The 19371-nt window shown below is 27.4% G+C and overlaps 1 protein-coding gene across 2 annotated transcripts; it reads left to right on the top strand.

Annotated features, from left to right (window-relative positions):
* The first annotated feature begins 1646 nt into the window (after nt 1-1646).
* LOC135923582 (E3 ubiquitin-protein ligase RNF8-like) lies at nt 1647-15250 on the top strand. Of its 2 annotated transcripts, none has more exons than XM_065458412.1 (13): nt 1647-1756; nt 1798-1911; nt 2043-2146; nt 2196-2624; nt 2714-2795; nt 7390-7603; nt 7854-8059; nt 8567-8825; nt 11238-11506; nt 12892-12988; nt 13564-13797; nt 14713-15042; nt 15145-15250. In XM_065458412.1, exons 1-12 carry the CDS (start codon nt 1688-1690, stop codon nt 15039-15041), a joined length of 2406 nt encoding a protein of 801 aa, XP_065314484.1. In that variant the 5' UTR covers nt 1647-1687; the 3' UTR covers nt 15042; nt 15145-15250. The 2 variants fall into 2 exon arrangements, with proteins under 2 accessions (XP_065314484.1, XP_065314483.1); XM_065458411.1 differs by having other exon boundaries at nt 2702-2795.
* The last annotated feature ends 4121 nt before the right edge of the window (nt 15251-19371 follow it).

Raw genomic sequence — 19371 nt, 5'->3', positions numbered from 1 at the left:
AGTTAGAAAATCAACATTTTATATTTTGAGAAACATGGATTTCCAAACTGCCTTGGTTCATTAGATGGTAAGCACATAAAAATAAATAGTCCTGCAAAATTAGATCTTTTAAATCAATTGATATCTTTTAATTAGGCAATTTTTATGCACAAGTAAATATATCTCTCTTATCTTTTCTGAAAATTTGGCCTTTCTACATGCATTCCATAGTGTTGTATATTTTCTCATATGTTGAGGATGGGAGTAATTAAATCTTGAAGAAATAAAGATTTGATACCTTCAAATCCAAAAGCCGCGTCCTTCTGAAAAGGTCTCACTGATTTAAATATTTCTTCCGAAGTGAAAATCGGAGAAGGGTTCTTGGTTTCATAAATCATTATAGCTTTCAGTGTCTGGGGATACTTGTCTAATAGTCTTTGGTATGACACTTCGCTTACTGGAGCAAGTGTGTCAAAGGAGCTACATAGTCTGAGTGCACCATTTATGTCCAAATTATTTATTTTGTATCTATTAGCATCACCTTGAAATTTAAATCGTCCAGTTTTTTGTTATAGGTGTGAGTTATGATATCAAGGGGTTCATAATTGATATTAGAAGACGCTAGTTCAATATTTGTAGTGAAAGAATTACCATTCACAGCAGGATTTTGGAAAGATTTGCGGCCGAATAAAGGATAGGCTGACCATGCATCCTTAGAGGATAAGTTTTTTAACAGCCTATCAATGCATTGAACATAATTGGTAGAAACAACTTGTCTGGCACCTTCTGGAATTCTGGAAATCAAACAAGGTTTGAGCAGTTCAAATAATTGGTCAATGAAGGAATTGATTCGAGAATGCTTGATGTTGCAATATTATCATTATTTGATGTGAACAGATGGCTGTGTTACAGGATTCAAGAGGGAACTGTGGAGGATTGTTAGGAAAAGAATAGAGGGGGATGAGCCAGAAGTGGGGCATCTTTGTCCATTCACACTATAGGCCCTAAAATGACCATTCCCAAGCATTAAAAGAGTTTCTACATTGAGAACATATACTTTTATCCAACATAATATGCGGGTCTACCATTGGGTATTACAATCTGATGATTATCTATTAATATTTTTATTAAATCATTAGAAAAAAAAACTGATTATCAACTTCCTTGAATGCAAGCATATATTGTTGCATAAGAATCTATAATACTTTCATAAATACTGATTATAAACACAAGAATGACATTTTAAGCTGTTTCATTAAAAATTACTAATATTGTAAATAAATGTTAAGTTATTTCTTTCATATTAATTATATAATGATGATATATAGAATTATATATATTAATATTGTAATCTAGTTGCATAAATGTTAGGTTATTTCTTTCAATAATAATGATCCATAAGAATGACATTTTTATTGCATCTCATCTTCAGGTTTGCATGGTGAAACTAGTTGTTCTATTGTATTCTAAATTCATACATATTTATGATATTATTATTTCTTATTCAACATCTCCATCAATTATAATTGAGATTTCTTTAAAAATATATATTTTTTAAAAGGTCTATCTAATATATCTCCCTTTTTAACTATCTATATCTAATCTATATGTTCGCCTCTCCTTTTTATTTTTCAGCCTAACAATTTTATTAATTTTTATATCCATCCAAAAAAGAAAATCGTTCGGTTGGTCTTTAATTTGAAATTTTATGGCCCACGCATTTTTGATACCCTTATCTGAAGATGCTAAAGGACTTATATTAAACAGTCAAATAGAGGTAAACATCATAATATATATTTTTTTATAAATTTTTTATAGATAACAATCGGTAGGTCATGCACTGCCACATATTCTTTCCCAGTTAAAAATATTTCAAAAAATCATGTTAGCATACTATATAATAATGGCAAATGGGAATTATCGGATTTAGGAGTACTAACTATAAATATATTTATTAATTATTTAAATAATACTTAGTATTGTCTTTATTTATTAATATATAAATATTTAAAAAATTTCAATATTTAATTTTTTTTAAAACCAATATATTAATATTATAAAAGAGCTTAAATGGTAGCTATCTAAATAAAGTGAAAATTGTGCCTTTTGAATCTTATGAATTAAAGGAAAAAGATATTATTTATTTGGCTAAACCCTTCCTTTTCAAGTATATTCAATTATTATTGTTTTATATAGTTTACTTATAATTTTTAAAGATTTACTACTGATCCATTTAAGTTTTCAGCAGCATTAGATAGATCTTTAAATGATTCTTCCTCTGAATTTGACAGTGATGAATATATAAAGAGTCTTAAAACTTTTGAAATAAATGAACAAGATAAATTTATGGCAAAGTCTGGAAAACATTTGCACAATCATGCTGATAACCTCCTGAAAGAAGAATGCTCAGCTGTCAAAAAGATTAAACTAACTAAAGAGACCAAGATATCTGAAAATGATTCGCCATCTGAGAAACATTTTGTAGAAACTGATAGTGAAAATAATGAAGATAAACACATAGCCACAATCATTAAAAAATCCTCAAAAGGTGATAATAAACCTCATCAAATCTTGATACGTTCAGATCAGGCCCATACAATAGCTATTAGTTTGACTGACATCACTGCTGGAAATATAAAACCCAAGTCAGTTTTATTTAAAAAACTTTAATTATTTGAAGTATTTGTGATGCAAAATATATTTAACTTTTTACACATTTTAGCTTATTTGTTAGTTTAGCTGGTCAATTGAAATCAGAAATATTGGCTAAAGATGAGTTGATATCTGTCCTGACAAAAGAATCAAATTTAAGAAAAGTTAGTAATATATGATTAAATTTTTTCTTTTCCAAATTTAATATTAAAAAATGAGATAAATTTTTAATTCGAAATATTCGAAATATATATATATCATAATAGACCTATAGGACTGGAACCTGACCTATCCAACCAAGGCTGTAAGATGGTATGATTTAAAAAATCCAGGTGGCCTTTAGTCAAGCTGATATTTTATCTTTTTTAAAATATCGATTATTACCCGATATTATAAAAGTTTTCCAATCCTATCCAATATTTAACCAAAAATTAATTGCAAATTTCATAATATAATTGTTTATTATTTAAATGAATTAATATTATTAGATAAATAAGTGATTTATTAATAATAATATATTTTATACTTTAAAATTCATGCATATAAACTATAACTGGTAATTATTATATATTTAAATGACTTATGTTAGGGTATAGTTAAATTATAGATGTTGTACTATTAAATAGTATATGAGATGAGTTGATGTATGCATTATAAATTAAAACGATTAGTATGTTTATAGAATACAAAATTCAATATGATATTGGATCAGTAATTGGCCCACATAAATTTAATATTTTAAATAGGTCATCCTCCAAAAAATGGTATCACACCCCCAATAGCTTTAAAAATAATTTTTTCCTGTTATACATCTGACAACCCATATATTACACAATGGGGTAAGCACATTTAAAAAAATCAATTTACCTGTTGAAAAATCTCTAATAACTAATTTCTTAAAAACAGGTTTCCTTGCTGATAAAATTAATGAAAATGGTGTTAGTATATTTATTATTTCTAATTATAATTGGGTAAATACTCTAGTTTTATCTGGCTAAACCAAGTTTTTAGCTAAAAATTATTGCTTTGGTCTCGAAGTTTTTAAAAGTTAGCAGCTCAAATTTGGAAGAAACTAATATTAATTAAAACGCCTTAATGGAAGAAACAAATAAATTATAACGCCTTAAGTTAACTGATTTTCTCTGGAAAGCACCTGAAGATTGAGCCGAATTAGCTAATATTTAGCTCTTACTCAATATTCTTAATTGTTCATTTAGTTAAGGCTGCCATATTATGCCTTGAGAACTTTTATAGATCAGTCAGGGCTTCAGAGTAGCTCACATGCTAAACATCCTCAAATTTACAAATAAATCACCTGAGGAGGCAATTAGAAACCCAATGAATTGGCCATAAAATCTTTTTTGGAACTTCACCTGTGTCTCTTTGCATTCCCGTGATACAAAAATATAAGATAAATAGAATCGAAAATAAAATATATAATTAATTCAACAGCTATATTTTCTAAACATAAGAACAATTTTCACCAGAACAGAATCTATAAAATTTTAAAACTAGGCAAAAAATGAAAACTTTACCAACAAACCAACTTTTGTTCCTTTTACAAAAAATGCAAACAGACATTTTTAAACACAATTTTGCTTCCATTTTGGGAACTCAGTTGCCAAATATGCCATGATTTTTCAAAATTATTTTTATTTTCTTTTTATATATTTTTTTAAATATCCTATTCATATTTCTAATTTCCATAGAATCAATACCTTTTCTAAAACATTTTGTTGTGACTTACATTTTATCACCCTCTCGTATTTGGAGTCGACTTTTATACAGCAAATCCTATCCTATTTGCTGCTTATTTGATTCTATAGAACCGTTTAACACCGACCCGGGTACACGGGCCTTCTTTATTTTATTTTTTTTAAAATATACATCGGCCGGGCTTAAAAATAAATAAAATATATTTTAAAATAAATCTTGGCAGGATCTGAAAAATTTTAATCCGGGCCTGATAATATAAAACCCGGACCTACCGAAATAATTTTTTAAATAAAAATCTGGGCTGGGTCTTGCAAATGGTTCCTGCAGGTTTCTGATATTTATATCTCGAATTGTACCGATGCACGATTCATGCAAAATCGATTTGCATTATGATCTTAAATAGTATTTTTCAGTGTTATTTCTTTTATATTATCTCTCTGTTACAGACATTTAAAATATTTTTCGACCAGTGTCTGAATTGGATTTATAATAAATTCAAAAATATCAATTTCAAAATTAAATTAATTAATTTTGTTATTATTATTAGAGTTCAGTCGCCACTTTTGGTCGAAATTGAATTAGATCCGAAATATTATTTCTAAAGTTGATAGATCATCTAGATCTAATCTTTGTTAACTGATAATTAAAGGTCTTATAAGGCATAATTTGTATTATTTCTCCTAACCTATCTTAAATTTAGACTATATAACAAGCACTATTTATTAAGGAGAATTTTAAAATAATGAGAGTTTACAATGGACTCTAAAATATTGTTAATGGACCCTAAACAATGGAATATCGTTGCGTTCAAAATGAACTACAGTAATGCTAAGGTTCCTGTAATAAAAAAATAAGAATGAGACCTTAAATGCTAATTGTTTAAAACGAAATGTTAAGTATCCAGGGAGCACAATGATATGAGGATTTATGAGTTCAAAGGTGTTTGAATTCTGACCTTTATAAACGGCATAATAAACTCTTTTATGAGATAAGATCAACATCTTCATCCAATAATCCATGCATTATTTCTTGGTTAATTCAGCAAGATAGGGCATCCTTACTGTGAAATCCACTAAAAGAGTTATATAACATTACTTATTAATATTTTGGATGGCCACTATCGACCTCTGATTTAAATCAAAATTTATCAGGATACCATAAGAACAATTTAAAATCTGCCTTATTAGAGTGAAACTAAAGAGATCAATGCAAGATATATTGAATTCTTATACACTGGGATCATGTGAGAATTTCATAAATTATACGCTCTTTAGAATAAATTCTATAATAATAGAGAAAGGGGATGCAATCAAATATTGAATCAAAATGGACGATGAGTTATGAATGAATAAATTAAAATTGATGTAATTTATGAAGTTTTATATTTTATATTTTTTGAATGTAGTCGGTCTAGAATTTAATAAGTGCTCCACTCGACATTTTCAAAATTTTTGAGTTAGAAGTGGATAATAACTTATTTATACCCAATCCAAATATATATAAAAATAAAAACTAGATTAAAAAATATTAATTTTTTCCAAAGTTATAACTCTGTCAAAATTGTTCATCAAGCTTTTCCTATATTTGATTTTAAACTTTAATGTTGATTTTCTCATTTTAAACATTTGCGCAAATGGAGCACTCCAATTCTAGGCCGACGATATGAGAGATAGATAGGTTTAGTACAAGAAAATAAAAAACGATAATAAGACGCGCTTCGTTAAAATTCAGGTTTAAATTAAAAATCAAAGAAATAATTTTTGTAGAAATTAAGATGGGAAAAATTTTAAGAATATTTTTTTGGATTATATTTTTCTTGGTTAGACAAAAAAAGTGCTGTCGGTGTCTCGAACGTACTAAATTATTCTATAAATATATCTCATTATTCTATTAATTTTTAGCAATTTATTATTTTAAATTCTGACCTTGTGCTAAACACCACAGTGTTATTAAACGGCTTGCTTTAACCGATTTTAAATTAAGATTTTGGGGAAAATACTATAACGCAAGCCTCGAGATTTTTTAATAGATGTGTAAAGCAGGCTTACATAATATTTGTTGGGTTAGCCGTTTAACCACTTCATTCGATTAGCACAGAGGATGGAGAGGACTTATTAATATTTCAATTTTTTTTCTTCATAAAACCTAAATAATATCCTTCATTGCAAAAATTGTTATCTTTTTTTATATATTGTTAATATAAGTAGGAGTTAATTATTTGAGTATCTCTGACCTAAATGCAAAGATAAGATATTATAAATTCACACAACCCGTGATTTAATATAAATTTAAATAACCTTAACTCCGGATAAAATTTGAAAAAGATTATGTTGTAAATATCGAAAGGAAGAAAGAAAAGAAAAGATTACCAAGGAAAAAGAATAAAAACTTTGTTGGGTATATGAATGTGATTCTAAAACTAAGCTTAATGTTTAATTAATTAAATAATATGGAATTTTTAAAATTGTTTTCCATATTTTTACAAATCCTAAAAACGCTATTCGTTACTCAAGAAAGTAATGCAATACTATATCTTTTAAAACAAATTAACGATTATGGGCTTTAATTTATTAATAAATACCAAAAAAATTATGAAATAATTCTTATTTTTAAAATAAATGTTTTAAATTAATATTTTGATCGTTGTCATTAAACTTATAAATAAAGTCCTTATTTATTATTTCACAAATGTTCGCAAATTATAATTAACCCAAAATTTGATTAAATTTTTAAGATTATGTTCTGGTTCGTCTTATTTTTAAACAGTAGTCTATTTAGCCGTCACATTATCGCTTCCTCCTAGACAGCCCTAAAATGAAAGAGGCTATTTAGATTTAAGTAGGTAAAGTGTCTTTGTGACTCTTTCCAGGCCAAAATATTTATTTAATATACACACTTAAAAAAAAACAAAATAGAGTGTCCTAGTTCAAATGTTTTAGTCCGGACCAAACAGAAATAAGACAAACTAAGACAAGCTCGTTATTTAGCTTTATTACACATAGATTAAAAGGAGATATAATTATTTAAAAAAATATATAATAGAAATTGATCGAGACAGAAAGATTGGAATACAAAACCAAGATTAATAAAGACTACCAGATAAATCTCACAGCCAAGGAGGTAGAAATCGTCAAGTTATTAGAAGTTCAGGGAGATTTAACCAAAAGCTTGACGGCGATTAAGAACGAGGGAAGTATTATGAAAGAAGAGATGAGTCGGTTGAACGAACAGTTATCCCAATCTTGCGTGGATTTGGGTTTTGAAAAAAAAAATATATATTACAATTTACAAGTTGAGATGTATTTCTATAAATTAAATATAAATATTAGCCAATATTATTATTATTTTTTGAATAATGCTAAATTTTTAATTATTTATTTTGGACCTTAATGGGTATTTATTTTAGCGGGAAGGGATTATATAACTTTATGTCCCAATTCAATGAGCATGCAAAAACGGATTTTTAAGATTTTAAATGTTTCCTGTATATCTATTATAATTTTTAGACCAAAAGCGCAAAGAAATGGAAGAGCTCATGGCCAACAAGATCCAGCTCGAGATAAATTTGTCGCAATGCGAGCATGAGAGGTTGGAATTTCTCAAAAATTTTGAAACCTCGATAAATCCCGATAATGAGGAAATGAGGCGAAAAATTACAAGTTTGATTGAAAACGATTTTCAATGCGTTATTTGTCAAGAAACGCTAATCAAGGTTGGAAAATAAATAAAATTATTTCATCGTTTTCTGGCAAAAAAATCTTTACTTTCCCTAATGGAGACCTTAAATTATTCAGGCACCTTTTCGTTTTTTAAAAGGATTTCTAATTTGTTCAGGACTGACTCGAATTATAATATATCTCTCTACCCCGCTGTAGAATTTATTTTGAGAAGAGGGATTACCTTTTCTTCTGTCTATAAAAATGTCTAAAAAATTAAAATTATAATTTTTTTGATGCTCAAGTCGAGATAACGATATCTAGGATAACTGTGCCTATATTAAAGATAATATTTTGCAAAAAAGATAAATTACAACGCTTTAATTTTTTTTGGTAAATTAAAAATCAAGCCAGACCTAACCATACCCGACGGTCCTATAATCGATTCATTATTCTTGAATATTTTTCTTTAAATATATTATGTTTAGATCTTTGTAAAAATCTCCTTATTCTATATATGAATATACTATTTTTTGCTATAAAATCTTAAAATTAAATAAAAGGCTACTGCCATAAATTGCTCCCATATCTTTTGCTGCTCATGCCTTGACACCTGGCTCCAAACAAAAAGGGAATGCCCAGTATGTCGGGAAGGATACTATAGCAAATGCAGGGTCCTGGCTTTAGATAATTATTTGGACAATCTTGGTGACAAGATGCTTAGTAAAGAATGGAACGAAAAAAGGAAGGAGCTTAAAAAATCGCGGGAGGATAAATTAAAGGGCAAAAATTTAGCCGCGACTACTTCCAGAAACCGAAATAGTTTGCTATTTAAAAAAATATAATATTTATGATTCTATTACGTAAAATAAAACTGCTAAACAAATGAAAAGAAATATTATTTAAAACATGAGTCTTTTCGAATCAATGCAATTAATGATATTAAATCTAATATTTTAAAATATGCCCTTTACTGAAGATTGTGATACCAGAAAGCATTCATATTATATAATTGTTTTTAAAAAAAGTTTGAATTATAGAGTCGAACCGTTATATGTAACGATTCAAATCAAACACAGTTTATTTTATTTTCGGTTATTTTTGTAAGCTTATAATCGTTTTTTTCAGTTAAAAAATTCATAAAGGTCGGTTCGTCATCTTTTTATAAGTAAATACTTATTTTTTTTTAAACGCAACATATTTTTTATTTTTTTAATTGACCCATAATTATTTAAATTATTTTTAAACTTTTAAAAATAAAAACCAAACAAAAAAGGAAGATAAAAACAAGTTGAGAATTTCTATATTTTACTTTAAAAAACCTGAATAAGAAATAACAAAGTGGAAACATAACCACATCTATGTACCATTTATTTTATAAATATGATTTTTTAAATCAGCATTACAAATACTAAGACGATATCGGTTAAAATTTAAAGTAACGGCCGATGCTGTGAATATCGGTACATCTTTATAAATATCAGAGATTTTTTTCGACCCATCCGAGGTTTTGTATTTTCCTGCCCCGCCCGATTTATAGCTAAAAATGATGATTTAAAATATTTGGTTTTAATATACAGTCCGACCCAGGTATTTAAAAAAATAAAATCTGGCCTATGTACCCAGGCTGGGCCTGCGGGTCTCTGATAAATATAAAAGGAAAATAATAATAATTATTCAAATTTTTTTATTGAAAAAAATACGTTGAGCTGTTTATGTTAATATAAATCTATTCTCATATATAGCACAGGAAGACCCCCCCCCCCCTTGGGTAGTACGAGAAATCGTTACAACTATCATTTTTGAATATAATAAGGTGTCAAATTGACCTAAAAAATAATTTTTTCGGACGTCCATCTCTAAAATTAACGAAGCATGATAGTTATCTGTGCTGTATATTTTAGTAAATCAAAATTTCAGAACGCTAGCTTAACCAGATCCAAAGATATACTCCTTCAATGTCAAAAATCCATTAAATCTTGTTTTTTTTTAAATACTTAAGATAGAGTTACAAATTATATATCAATTTATAGCCCTTAGAATTTTACATTGCAAAATATTTCAAGTGTTTCTTATTTCCGATATAAACTAAAAAAAATTAACAATGTTGAGAAGGGATTTTTTGGGTGTTGATGCTAGGAATGTTTATTACCTTTATATTTAACTGTTTTATCAAAGAAGCGTTTTTATCTTTATTTAAATTTTTATAAATAATAAAATATAAATAGATATCCTTATATTTAAAATCATTATATATTTAATATAAATATGTATTAGTATTAAAATAAAAAATTATCATTAAGTATGACAAATATGATGTCTGGGGCGATATGTAACAGCCCATAATACAAACTATTATTTAAAAAATCTCTTATCGTTATCATATTCCATTTTGCGCCTATTAATAGAATTTTATGAGACAATAATTTGTAGGTATACCCTATTTCTGTTATGGATCTACTATCCTTATTTGATGTCACTTGTAGGTAAGGAAAAAAGGATGTGATGGTCCATGGGGATGTAAAAAAAAGAAATATATATCTCACAGTAATTTCTCTCTTTTTTTTTGTACTGTGACTCTAACTAACCACCAAAAATGTCATAAACACTTGTTTAGAAAAAAGATCTGGCCAAACCATGGTTGTAAATAAAATTAACTGATCACGTGTATTTTTGACGATTATATGTGGTTAGCCAAAGTAATAAAAATGAATAAAATTTTCGAGGAGATATATATTTCTTTTTTACATTCGCATGAACCATCTACTTCTTTTACCCCACAATTGATGAAATCAGATAAGCAGTCGGTCATTAATCAAATAATAACGATAGGATCCCATAACAGCGACAGATAAAAATTATCGCCTCGGGTAATTCTATTAATAAGCACCAAATGAAGCAAGAGGTATTTATTATAATAGTTTGTATATAAAATTTTAAAATATGATATAGTGTTCTAATATCGATCTAAAATTTTTTGTTATGATTTACAACATAAATAATAACATGTTTCATTCATTTTTGAGATGATCGTCCGAAAATTTTATCCAGATTTAACGATTTTAAAAATTATAAACCTATATATGATGGATTCATCAATGAGATAAAATAACTAAAATTCTACAGAGATCTTTTTTGAAGTAACCATTAACTTTAAATTAATTTTTTTAGACATCTAGAATCAATTTTTAAAATTTTAAAAAGGATTTTTTATTTATAAACACAAATATCCAGGTACTCGCCAACCCCAACCTAATAATTCAGGCAATGGATCTTTCCTCTCCACTTACCTGGATTTTTTGACTAATACTTACAACAGTAGCAGCGTAATTCCCACGCACTCTTCCACTACCACTGGGTTCGACAATGATGAAATTCCAGATTGGATGCTTTTACAAAATTCAGGCACAAGGAATAATAGGAGACGCCAAAACAGTGTGCTTAATGATATCTACGGGATCTTTAATCAAATTAACAGACCTTCCCGAAGAGCTAGAAGACGCGTTTATTTTATTTATACTCTAATTTAATCCTTTTTATTTTTTTTAACTTAACCATACTAAAGAGAATTGAAAAATGAAACCCAAAATTATTTTGAAATAAAATTGTGATTTTTTTTTCGGTTTCCGAACCCTTAATTAAACGTTTTTAATCGGTATTTACAATTAATTACTTATTTCCAGGGTGAACCCGAACCCTGTTATTTAACTGAACCAGATCCACGAACTTTTAAAAAAAAATTTGACCAGTATTAAAAGTTATATATTGAAAAAATAACGTAAAATATTTAATCTTGTTAAACGGCTCGTTTTGAGCCATTTAAAAAAATCCAAACTAAATAATTTGGCCAGAAAAATATAGCCCAAGTCTTGAGATTTCGCTAATAAATGTCTAGACCTTTGTGCCATCTATGAGCGAATTGGGCAGGCTGCGTAATATTTTTCTCTATAAAATATTGAGTTAGCCGTTTTAAAAAATCGGCTGAGCCGTTTAATAACACTAAAAATATATTAAATATTTAAAACATAATTGTTAACTACTTATTATACGCCGAACGAATTGTTATTTTCAATATTAAAAACATTTTTCGTAAAATTGTTTTTTATATTGTAGCCATTTTATTTAAATTTAAAAATTTTTATGGACGCCAAATGCTTCAGAGAGGTTTCACTGAACCCGAACCGGAACTCTTGGAGGGTTCGCAATAGTGATCTGGAATGAGGCTAATTTTTCAAGCCCGACCCGGCCCTAATTTTTTTAAAAAAAGTTTTGCAGGCTCGGCTTGAACCCGAATATTTTTTAAAAAGTTATGCCAGCCCGAACCCGAAATTTTTTTTATAAAAATTTACAGGCCCGGCCAGAATTTATTTAAATATAGAAATTAATTTTTATAATTAGTCAAAATAAAAGACATTGTTATATGGCTTTTAATTTCAATAGATAAAATCAAAATTTCTTATTTTACATAAAAAATTCAATATAAAATTGATAAATTTAGATATATTTAGAAAAATTTCCAAGGCTGACACGAACCTCCTCAAATTTTTAAAAAATATTGGGCCTGGCCCAAACCCGATTATTAATTAGAATTAGGCCCAAGTCCGGCCCGAAGCCCATTCGGGCTGCACCTAACTTTGCAGATCTCTAGTTCACAGCCCTGGTTATTTTTTATTTCCCAATATAAGTAGATTTTTAAAAAAATTTAAAATTAACATTTTTATTTTAGTATGATGCGTAAGTTGTTTTACCCCCCCCCCCCCCCAATAAATTATATTTTCCAAGTTCATTGCCATAACCCTTATTATTAAAATCAATTACATTTCCCTCTCTTTCATTTTAAAATGATTTGTTATCAATTTTTTAAAATTTATTTCGCTCTTAAAAATAGTCGATAAGACGAGGTAGTATTATTAACCCTAATCCGAATGTAGCTTCAACATCAGCTGCTTCTGTCAGAAATAGAGGCTCACGTAACAACCGAGGAGGTTTTTTAAAAAATATTATTATAATGAATTCATTCTTTTTAAGAAATTTTGGTAATGCAATTGATGTTTGCCAGTTATAAAAGATCATCATAAATTGTTTAAAACTGATATAATGTAAAATAAATCCTTCCCCATTTTCTAAAAATATTAATACTTACCCAAAATCTTCAACCTGAGTTAGCCATTTTGGCTCAAATCGAGCTATTTGAAATTACTACCAATTTCTATATTTTTTAAAAAAATCGAATTAGTTATAATATACCCAATTTAAAAATATTTTACATAAAATATTTGTTGGACAATGAGGAAACCTTCGGCCAAGTAATAATTGGCTAATTTCACTTTAAAAAAGTTGTCCTCTTAGCATTCAATGCAAAATCAATTTTTATCCAGTTCATTCATATTTTTATTTTGAGAGCACATAATTATTTTTTAATTATAAGCTAAAAAATACTTCTGAAGTAGAAATTTAGTTTTTATTATTCAATGTCCAAGTACTCACCTACCCTCTCCCTCCCCGCACATTTAAATTATCCTTCATTTTAACACAAATTTGTTTATTTTTTAACATCAAGTTGCAAGATCCGGCCTTAGATCTTCGACCAATTTAGCAACTACTCCCGCGGAAATAAACTCTATTACGAATATACCCAGGCCCACTAATCCGCCAAGAAGAGATTTACAAGAAATATTGATAGACGACATAGACAACGATAGCGACATCATCGTTAGAAGGAGAAGGAATTTGAGGAGCATTCCAGATAATGGTGATGTCAGAAATAGTATATGGATTAACAGTGATATAGAAGGTTTTTTAAATTTTATTTTTAATCCGAAAAATAAAATATGAATATTTTACCTGAAAGTATATTTATTTAAGTTATAAGGTCTAAAATTTATGAAATTATAATCCTTTGATTCTTTGAATTTATAAAATTGGTTTTTATAGACAAAAAAATTAATAAAGATCAATTTTACTGTAACACTCTTTATTCACGTGTGAATGGAACGATTATTAATGATTGGTAAGAGGTGATATTCTTCTTTCTATACAATTTATAATGCTTTTGCAATGATTCAAGCAGTATTTTCACGATTTGTACTGTATTCATATTGTTCCTAAATGACTCCTATTTTTGGGGATAACTTTCTAACTTGATTATCAAGGTCAATTTAGTGCATCCAAGTCATTATATTATCGATAATTATTAATTTTATCATTTATAACAAATTAAATTTATTTAAAAAAAGGTTTTATATTTTTATTTATTAATTTATACTTAGGGTTTGAAATATGAATTTCAGTATAAAATTTATAAAAAGGCAGGTAATATTATAAGATGTTTTAATATGGTGTACATAAACTGAAAATTAACAAATATACTCCACTATTTCATATTAATAAAATATTTATACAATAAAATTTCGATAAATTTTTTAAAATTATACATTATTGCTATCTAAAAACAAGTTTTCAAATTATTTGAATTTTTTAATGGGCCTCCTTCTGGCAAACTTTTTTATATTGATTCTCAGTAGATTTCGGCAACTCAAAAATTGAAATTTTGGTGTTATTTACAAACAATTTTATTGAAAGAATTTTTCAATCTAAAAGATTTTTTACCATTTGATGAACGTTTCTCATTACCCAATAACTTCAGTTAGTTATCACTGATATAATAAATTTTACAATGATGTGATACCTTTTTTTGAAATATCATTAGAAATTGATATAAACGATGTATCAACTCAAAGCGATTCGTCCGAAGATATGGATATCCCGTTATTCCCTATGCGTAGTGGTTTCTCGGATATCGATTCCCAGAATTCATTGTTCAGTGCTGAAGAAATAAATCTAGACGACTATTCATTTCATCCCACACCTCGTCCTAACGTCAACGCCAGGATCCGCACCAGGAATAATTCATCAAGGAGTAGGGGAAATATAGGTACCAGGAGCACAATTAGTAGATCAAGGAATAATATGCCAGCAAATGGTGTTGCATCTAGAAGACGAGGCAATAACAGTAATAGGAGAGGACAAAGGAATTAAAGTGAATGTCAATGTTTAATTTTTTATACGTTGCTGAGATTGAGATGTTTGAAGCTTATTTTAATTGATTTTTTTTATTCATTTTTTTTAAATTCCTCAATAGGTTAAAATTTAACGTAATAACAACTCAACAATGGGAAACCCGTAACTCAACAATATGAACGACTAGAATGCTCCTGATATTATATATTCAATATATTACATGAAAGACATTTATAAATATTTAATTTGAATTAAAATAAATAAATATTATGCTTATTTTATCAATTGAGCAAAAAAGGTGTATATGAGATCAGAATAATTTCAAGTTAGGTCTGTCATAAATAAATATAGGATCTGTTCAGGCATAAAATCTGCGTTGAACATTTTTTATACAAATTTATCGAACATGTTAGATTTTAGAGGAACGATGCATGATTTAAAAATTTGGTAAACGTTCCAAACATTAAGGAAGCTATAAAAACTGCTAAAATAACTTTAAAAAAAATATTTATGCAGAATTTGGAACCAAAATATATAACTCCAAGCTCGAATGAGGGTTAGAGAAATTAACCCAACCTTGAGCAGAAATTGACCCGAGCACGAGTCTAGTAAAATCAATCCATACCCAAGAATTGAGCACACCCGAGAACCCCCAATATGTAAACCCATAATTCTGGGCTCGGTTTAGTATAGTAAAAAGTAAATAGTATTGCTTGGATTTGCTTAACGGGTCTAATGTCACTCGATTTTCGACTTGTTCTTAGGTCTGGTGTTCGATTTTTACGACTTGACTATTCATGTTCGGGTCTGGGTCAATTTTACGATTCAAAACTCTTGGTTGCTTCTAAATGGACTTTTCTGATCATTTTAACATTAATCATTTATATAATTTTATTTTTGAAGTCAGCATACCTATTTTAATAACTGCCGAAGCTCGAAACGTTCTGAAAAATATAATATGATCAAAAAGGAACAGAACTTTAAATGAACTGTGGATCAAAAAATAAATGACTTTAAGATTATCTTGAGTAAATTAGATCTATAGAAAGAATTAATTTGACAGATGAATAATATGTCGTTTTATATGCATAAAATCATGAGGTTTAACCCTATTCATTTACTTTTATAAGTTCAGATTTGAACCACAAATTTTTTAAAAAGTTTTCTTATTTGACTAAGTTTTAGATAAGGATTTCTGATTATGAATTGTAAATTAGATATATATAGGAATAGGATACGTAATATTCCACTGGCAAAGAATTTGCCTCACTACTAACTTTTAATAAAAAAAATGCTTACATAGAAATTACAAAGAAAAATTAAATATCGAAAATCTATTTATGATTTATAACCTTAAAAACATTTGAAACTTTCAAAACTAATAAAAAATATAACATATTATACTGCATTATTTTTCTTACATTCATTACTATGCACAATTGATTATTCATATAGTTAAGAGATGATGGCTATTATATGGAGTCGAGTTTAAATCGATAATTTAGATCTAGCTCAAATGGATCTAGAGTAAAGTTCATTACAAATGCGATTTCGGTTTTAAAAACCTTAAATTTTTATTGCCCGCCCTTAAAAATTTTCTTTAAACAAATTATTCAGTGTTGATTTATCTCTAGTTATTTGGACGATGAACTCACCAGATATGCTTATTAGTTATTACCAATATTTAAAAAAAATATAAGTATTTCGCTTTTTTTTATAATTTACGAATAAAAAAAATATTAAACAAAGTCCCCAGTAAGAAAATGTTTGCACCTATAATAAATAAAATTTGATATGCAAAATATAAGCAAATTTGTTTGAATGCATATTTCAAAAATAATCAATGCTCTTGTCATACGGAATCAACTTCTTGCAACAATAGAATTATTTTAAATGTAATAATTGTTTAAAATATTTAATTCAAGTTCCTTCCAAATTTCTAAATAAAATTATCTTTGACTAAGTCTAGTTATTTACAATTTTAAGCTCAGTTCGATTTTTTAAAGCTTTGATCATTTTATAATTATTTGAAAGAGAAATTAATTTAATCTCTTTTTTTGGCTTTGTAAAAAATAATTTGATTTTAAAATTATATATTTTATTTTAACTATAATATTTTTTGCCGACCTGAATCTTTAATTAAGTCACGAAAAGGGAGATTTATTACATCCCATTTGAATGGTCTCAGACCTGACGGTTTAACCTGCACCCCATGGTCCAATGGGAAATCCCTAATTTGGGACGCAACCTGCGTCTCTTCCTTTTCCTCATCAATTAATTCAAACCCTCTTACTAGCGGGGAAAATAAAAAAATTAATAAATACTCAATACTAAATAACTTTATTTTTCAACCCATAGTCATTTCAACTAATGGCAATTTCTCACAATCAACATATTTCTTTTAAAAAAATTTAGCACGTAATTTTTAACATTACAAACGAAAAACGCGAATCAATTTTTCTTAAACAAAAGCTCCAATTAGAAAATTTTAAACACAATTATAACTGTTTTTTAGGAACATTTTTACTATAAGCTCTTTTTAGAGCCATCGATATTTTTAAAATATACATTCACTTTTAATATATATTCATTTTTTATTTTTATATTTTGTTTATATGTTTTAAAGATCATAAATGAATAATAATTAATTTGGACATTTAAAAAAAAAATTTGTAAAGAATGTTCAATTGAAGGAAATATTTTAATTGGATGAGATATATTTAAAATTAAACAACTATTTGAAGTAAGGAGTAGGATTAAAGGTTTGAAGGATATGGTTTAGTTATTTAAATATTTGAGAGATATGAGTTAGAGTCACGATAAATTATTTTTTAATATAATTTTAAGAAAAATATAAGAACATTTTTAAAAATACCATATCTATAATTATATTTTGCAACAAAATTTAAACATTTTTATTTTATTAGTGCTAAAAGGCCTAGAGCAATAATTTACCTCTTTTTTGGGGATTAAACAATTTGGTATTGGCAAGGAAATGAACCAAGAATAAATTCAAAAAAATAAGGAATTCGATTAATGAATTAATTTTTACTTATGTATACGTGAAATTTAAAAAATAATAATTAAGGCTCAAATGTGGACAGCAAAATTCTACAAAGATCATAAGGTTTCGACATCTCAAATTGAAGTTCTGATACTGTAATATTTATTTTAAAGAAGATACATCATTTTTTAAAAAATAATAGTTGTTTGATATATTTCTTGCCTTGCATAGAAAAAAAACTTTAATTTAAGTTTGGGTTTTTTTCCTTAAAAATTAATAATTGCATATAATTTCTTTCTTGCACATAGAAAAATAAGGTAATCAATAAAACATTTTGAATGTATGGTTTAATAAAATTTTGAAAACGATGATTTTTTTTCCAGTTCTAAATATCGTTTCTGATTTTAATAGCATAAATTTTGATAAGGATTTCAAGATTTTTTCTATATAAGTAGAGGTTTTAATATCATTATTTAATATATTCAGAGACCTGCAGAGGTTCCATATTTTAGAGAGATTTTTCCTGACCCGCGTTACATATGCTCAGCCCCTGCTAGGATTTTTTCAAAATATATTTTATTAATTTTTATAGCGAATAATGGCGATTTAAAATATACGGATCAGCTCGGCCCGATTATTTTATCAAACAAATATTTTGGGCCGGACCTGGGTATTTAAAATTTTTTTTAACCTGGCCCAGGTATATCTAAAAAAATTAAAATACGGGTAAGGGATTTTTTTAATACAACAATTGATTTATTTCAAAATAATGAGTAATTTACTTACTAATATTGTAATTTGTCTTTTATAATTCATAATTATGGTCAGCAAAGGGAGGGTTTTTAGCCGTTCGGGCGCGCGTGGTCGGGTTTTTTAAAATATTTTCAACTATGGGCCAGTGGTGGGTGGATTAAAAAATCTTTTTCAAGAAATGGGCGAGTGAATTTTTAATATTTTTTAAGCAAAATGAGCAGAATAGATTTCAATTTATAGTTTTATTTCATAATATTGCATATTATACATGTAAAAATATATTAAAATGAATAAAGAGCCAAACCAGCCATTAAAATAATTTTTAAACATTAGGCGAGCGGGTTAAACAGAATTTATAGATAAATGGGCGGGTTAAAAAATTCAAAACAACGAGTGGGCGGAATTTTTTGCTAAAATCCGCGCATTGTAGACCTTTAATTCATACTTTAATAAAACTAAATTCAAATTTTATTATGCAAATCAATTTTTTTTTTCATTGCTATAAAATAAAAACATTGAAAAAAACAAATTATAATTTAAAAATCATTTGTAAAAAATAATAATAATAGTAGTCATGATTTTGCGTGTTTA

This window comes from Gordionus sp. m RMFG-2023, chromosome 2 (genome assembly GCF_954871325.1).
Source record: "Gordionus sp. m RMFG-2023 chromosome 2, tfGorSpeb1-WG-v2, whole genome shotgun sequence".
Classification (NCBI taxonomy): Eukaryota; Metazoa; Nematomorpha; class Gordioida; order Chordodea; family Parachordodidae; genus Gordionus; species Gordionus sp. m RMFG-2023.
The sequence above is the reverse complement of the archived record's forward strand: the minus strand, read 5'-3'. Positions and strand labels throughout refer to the sequence as shown.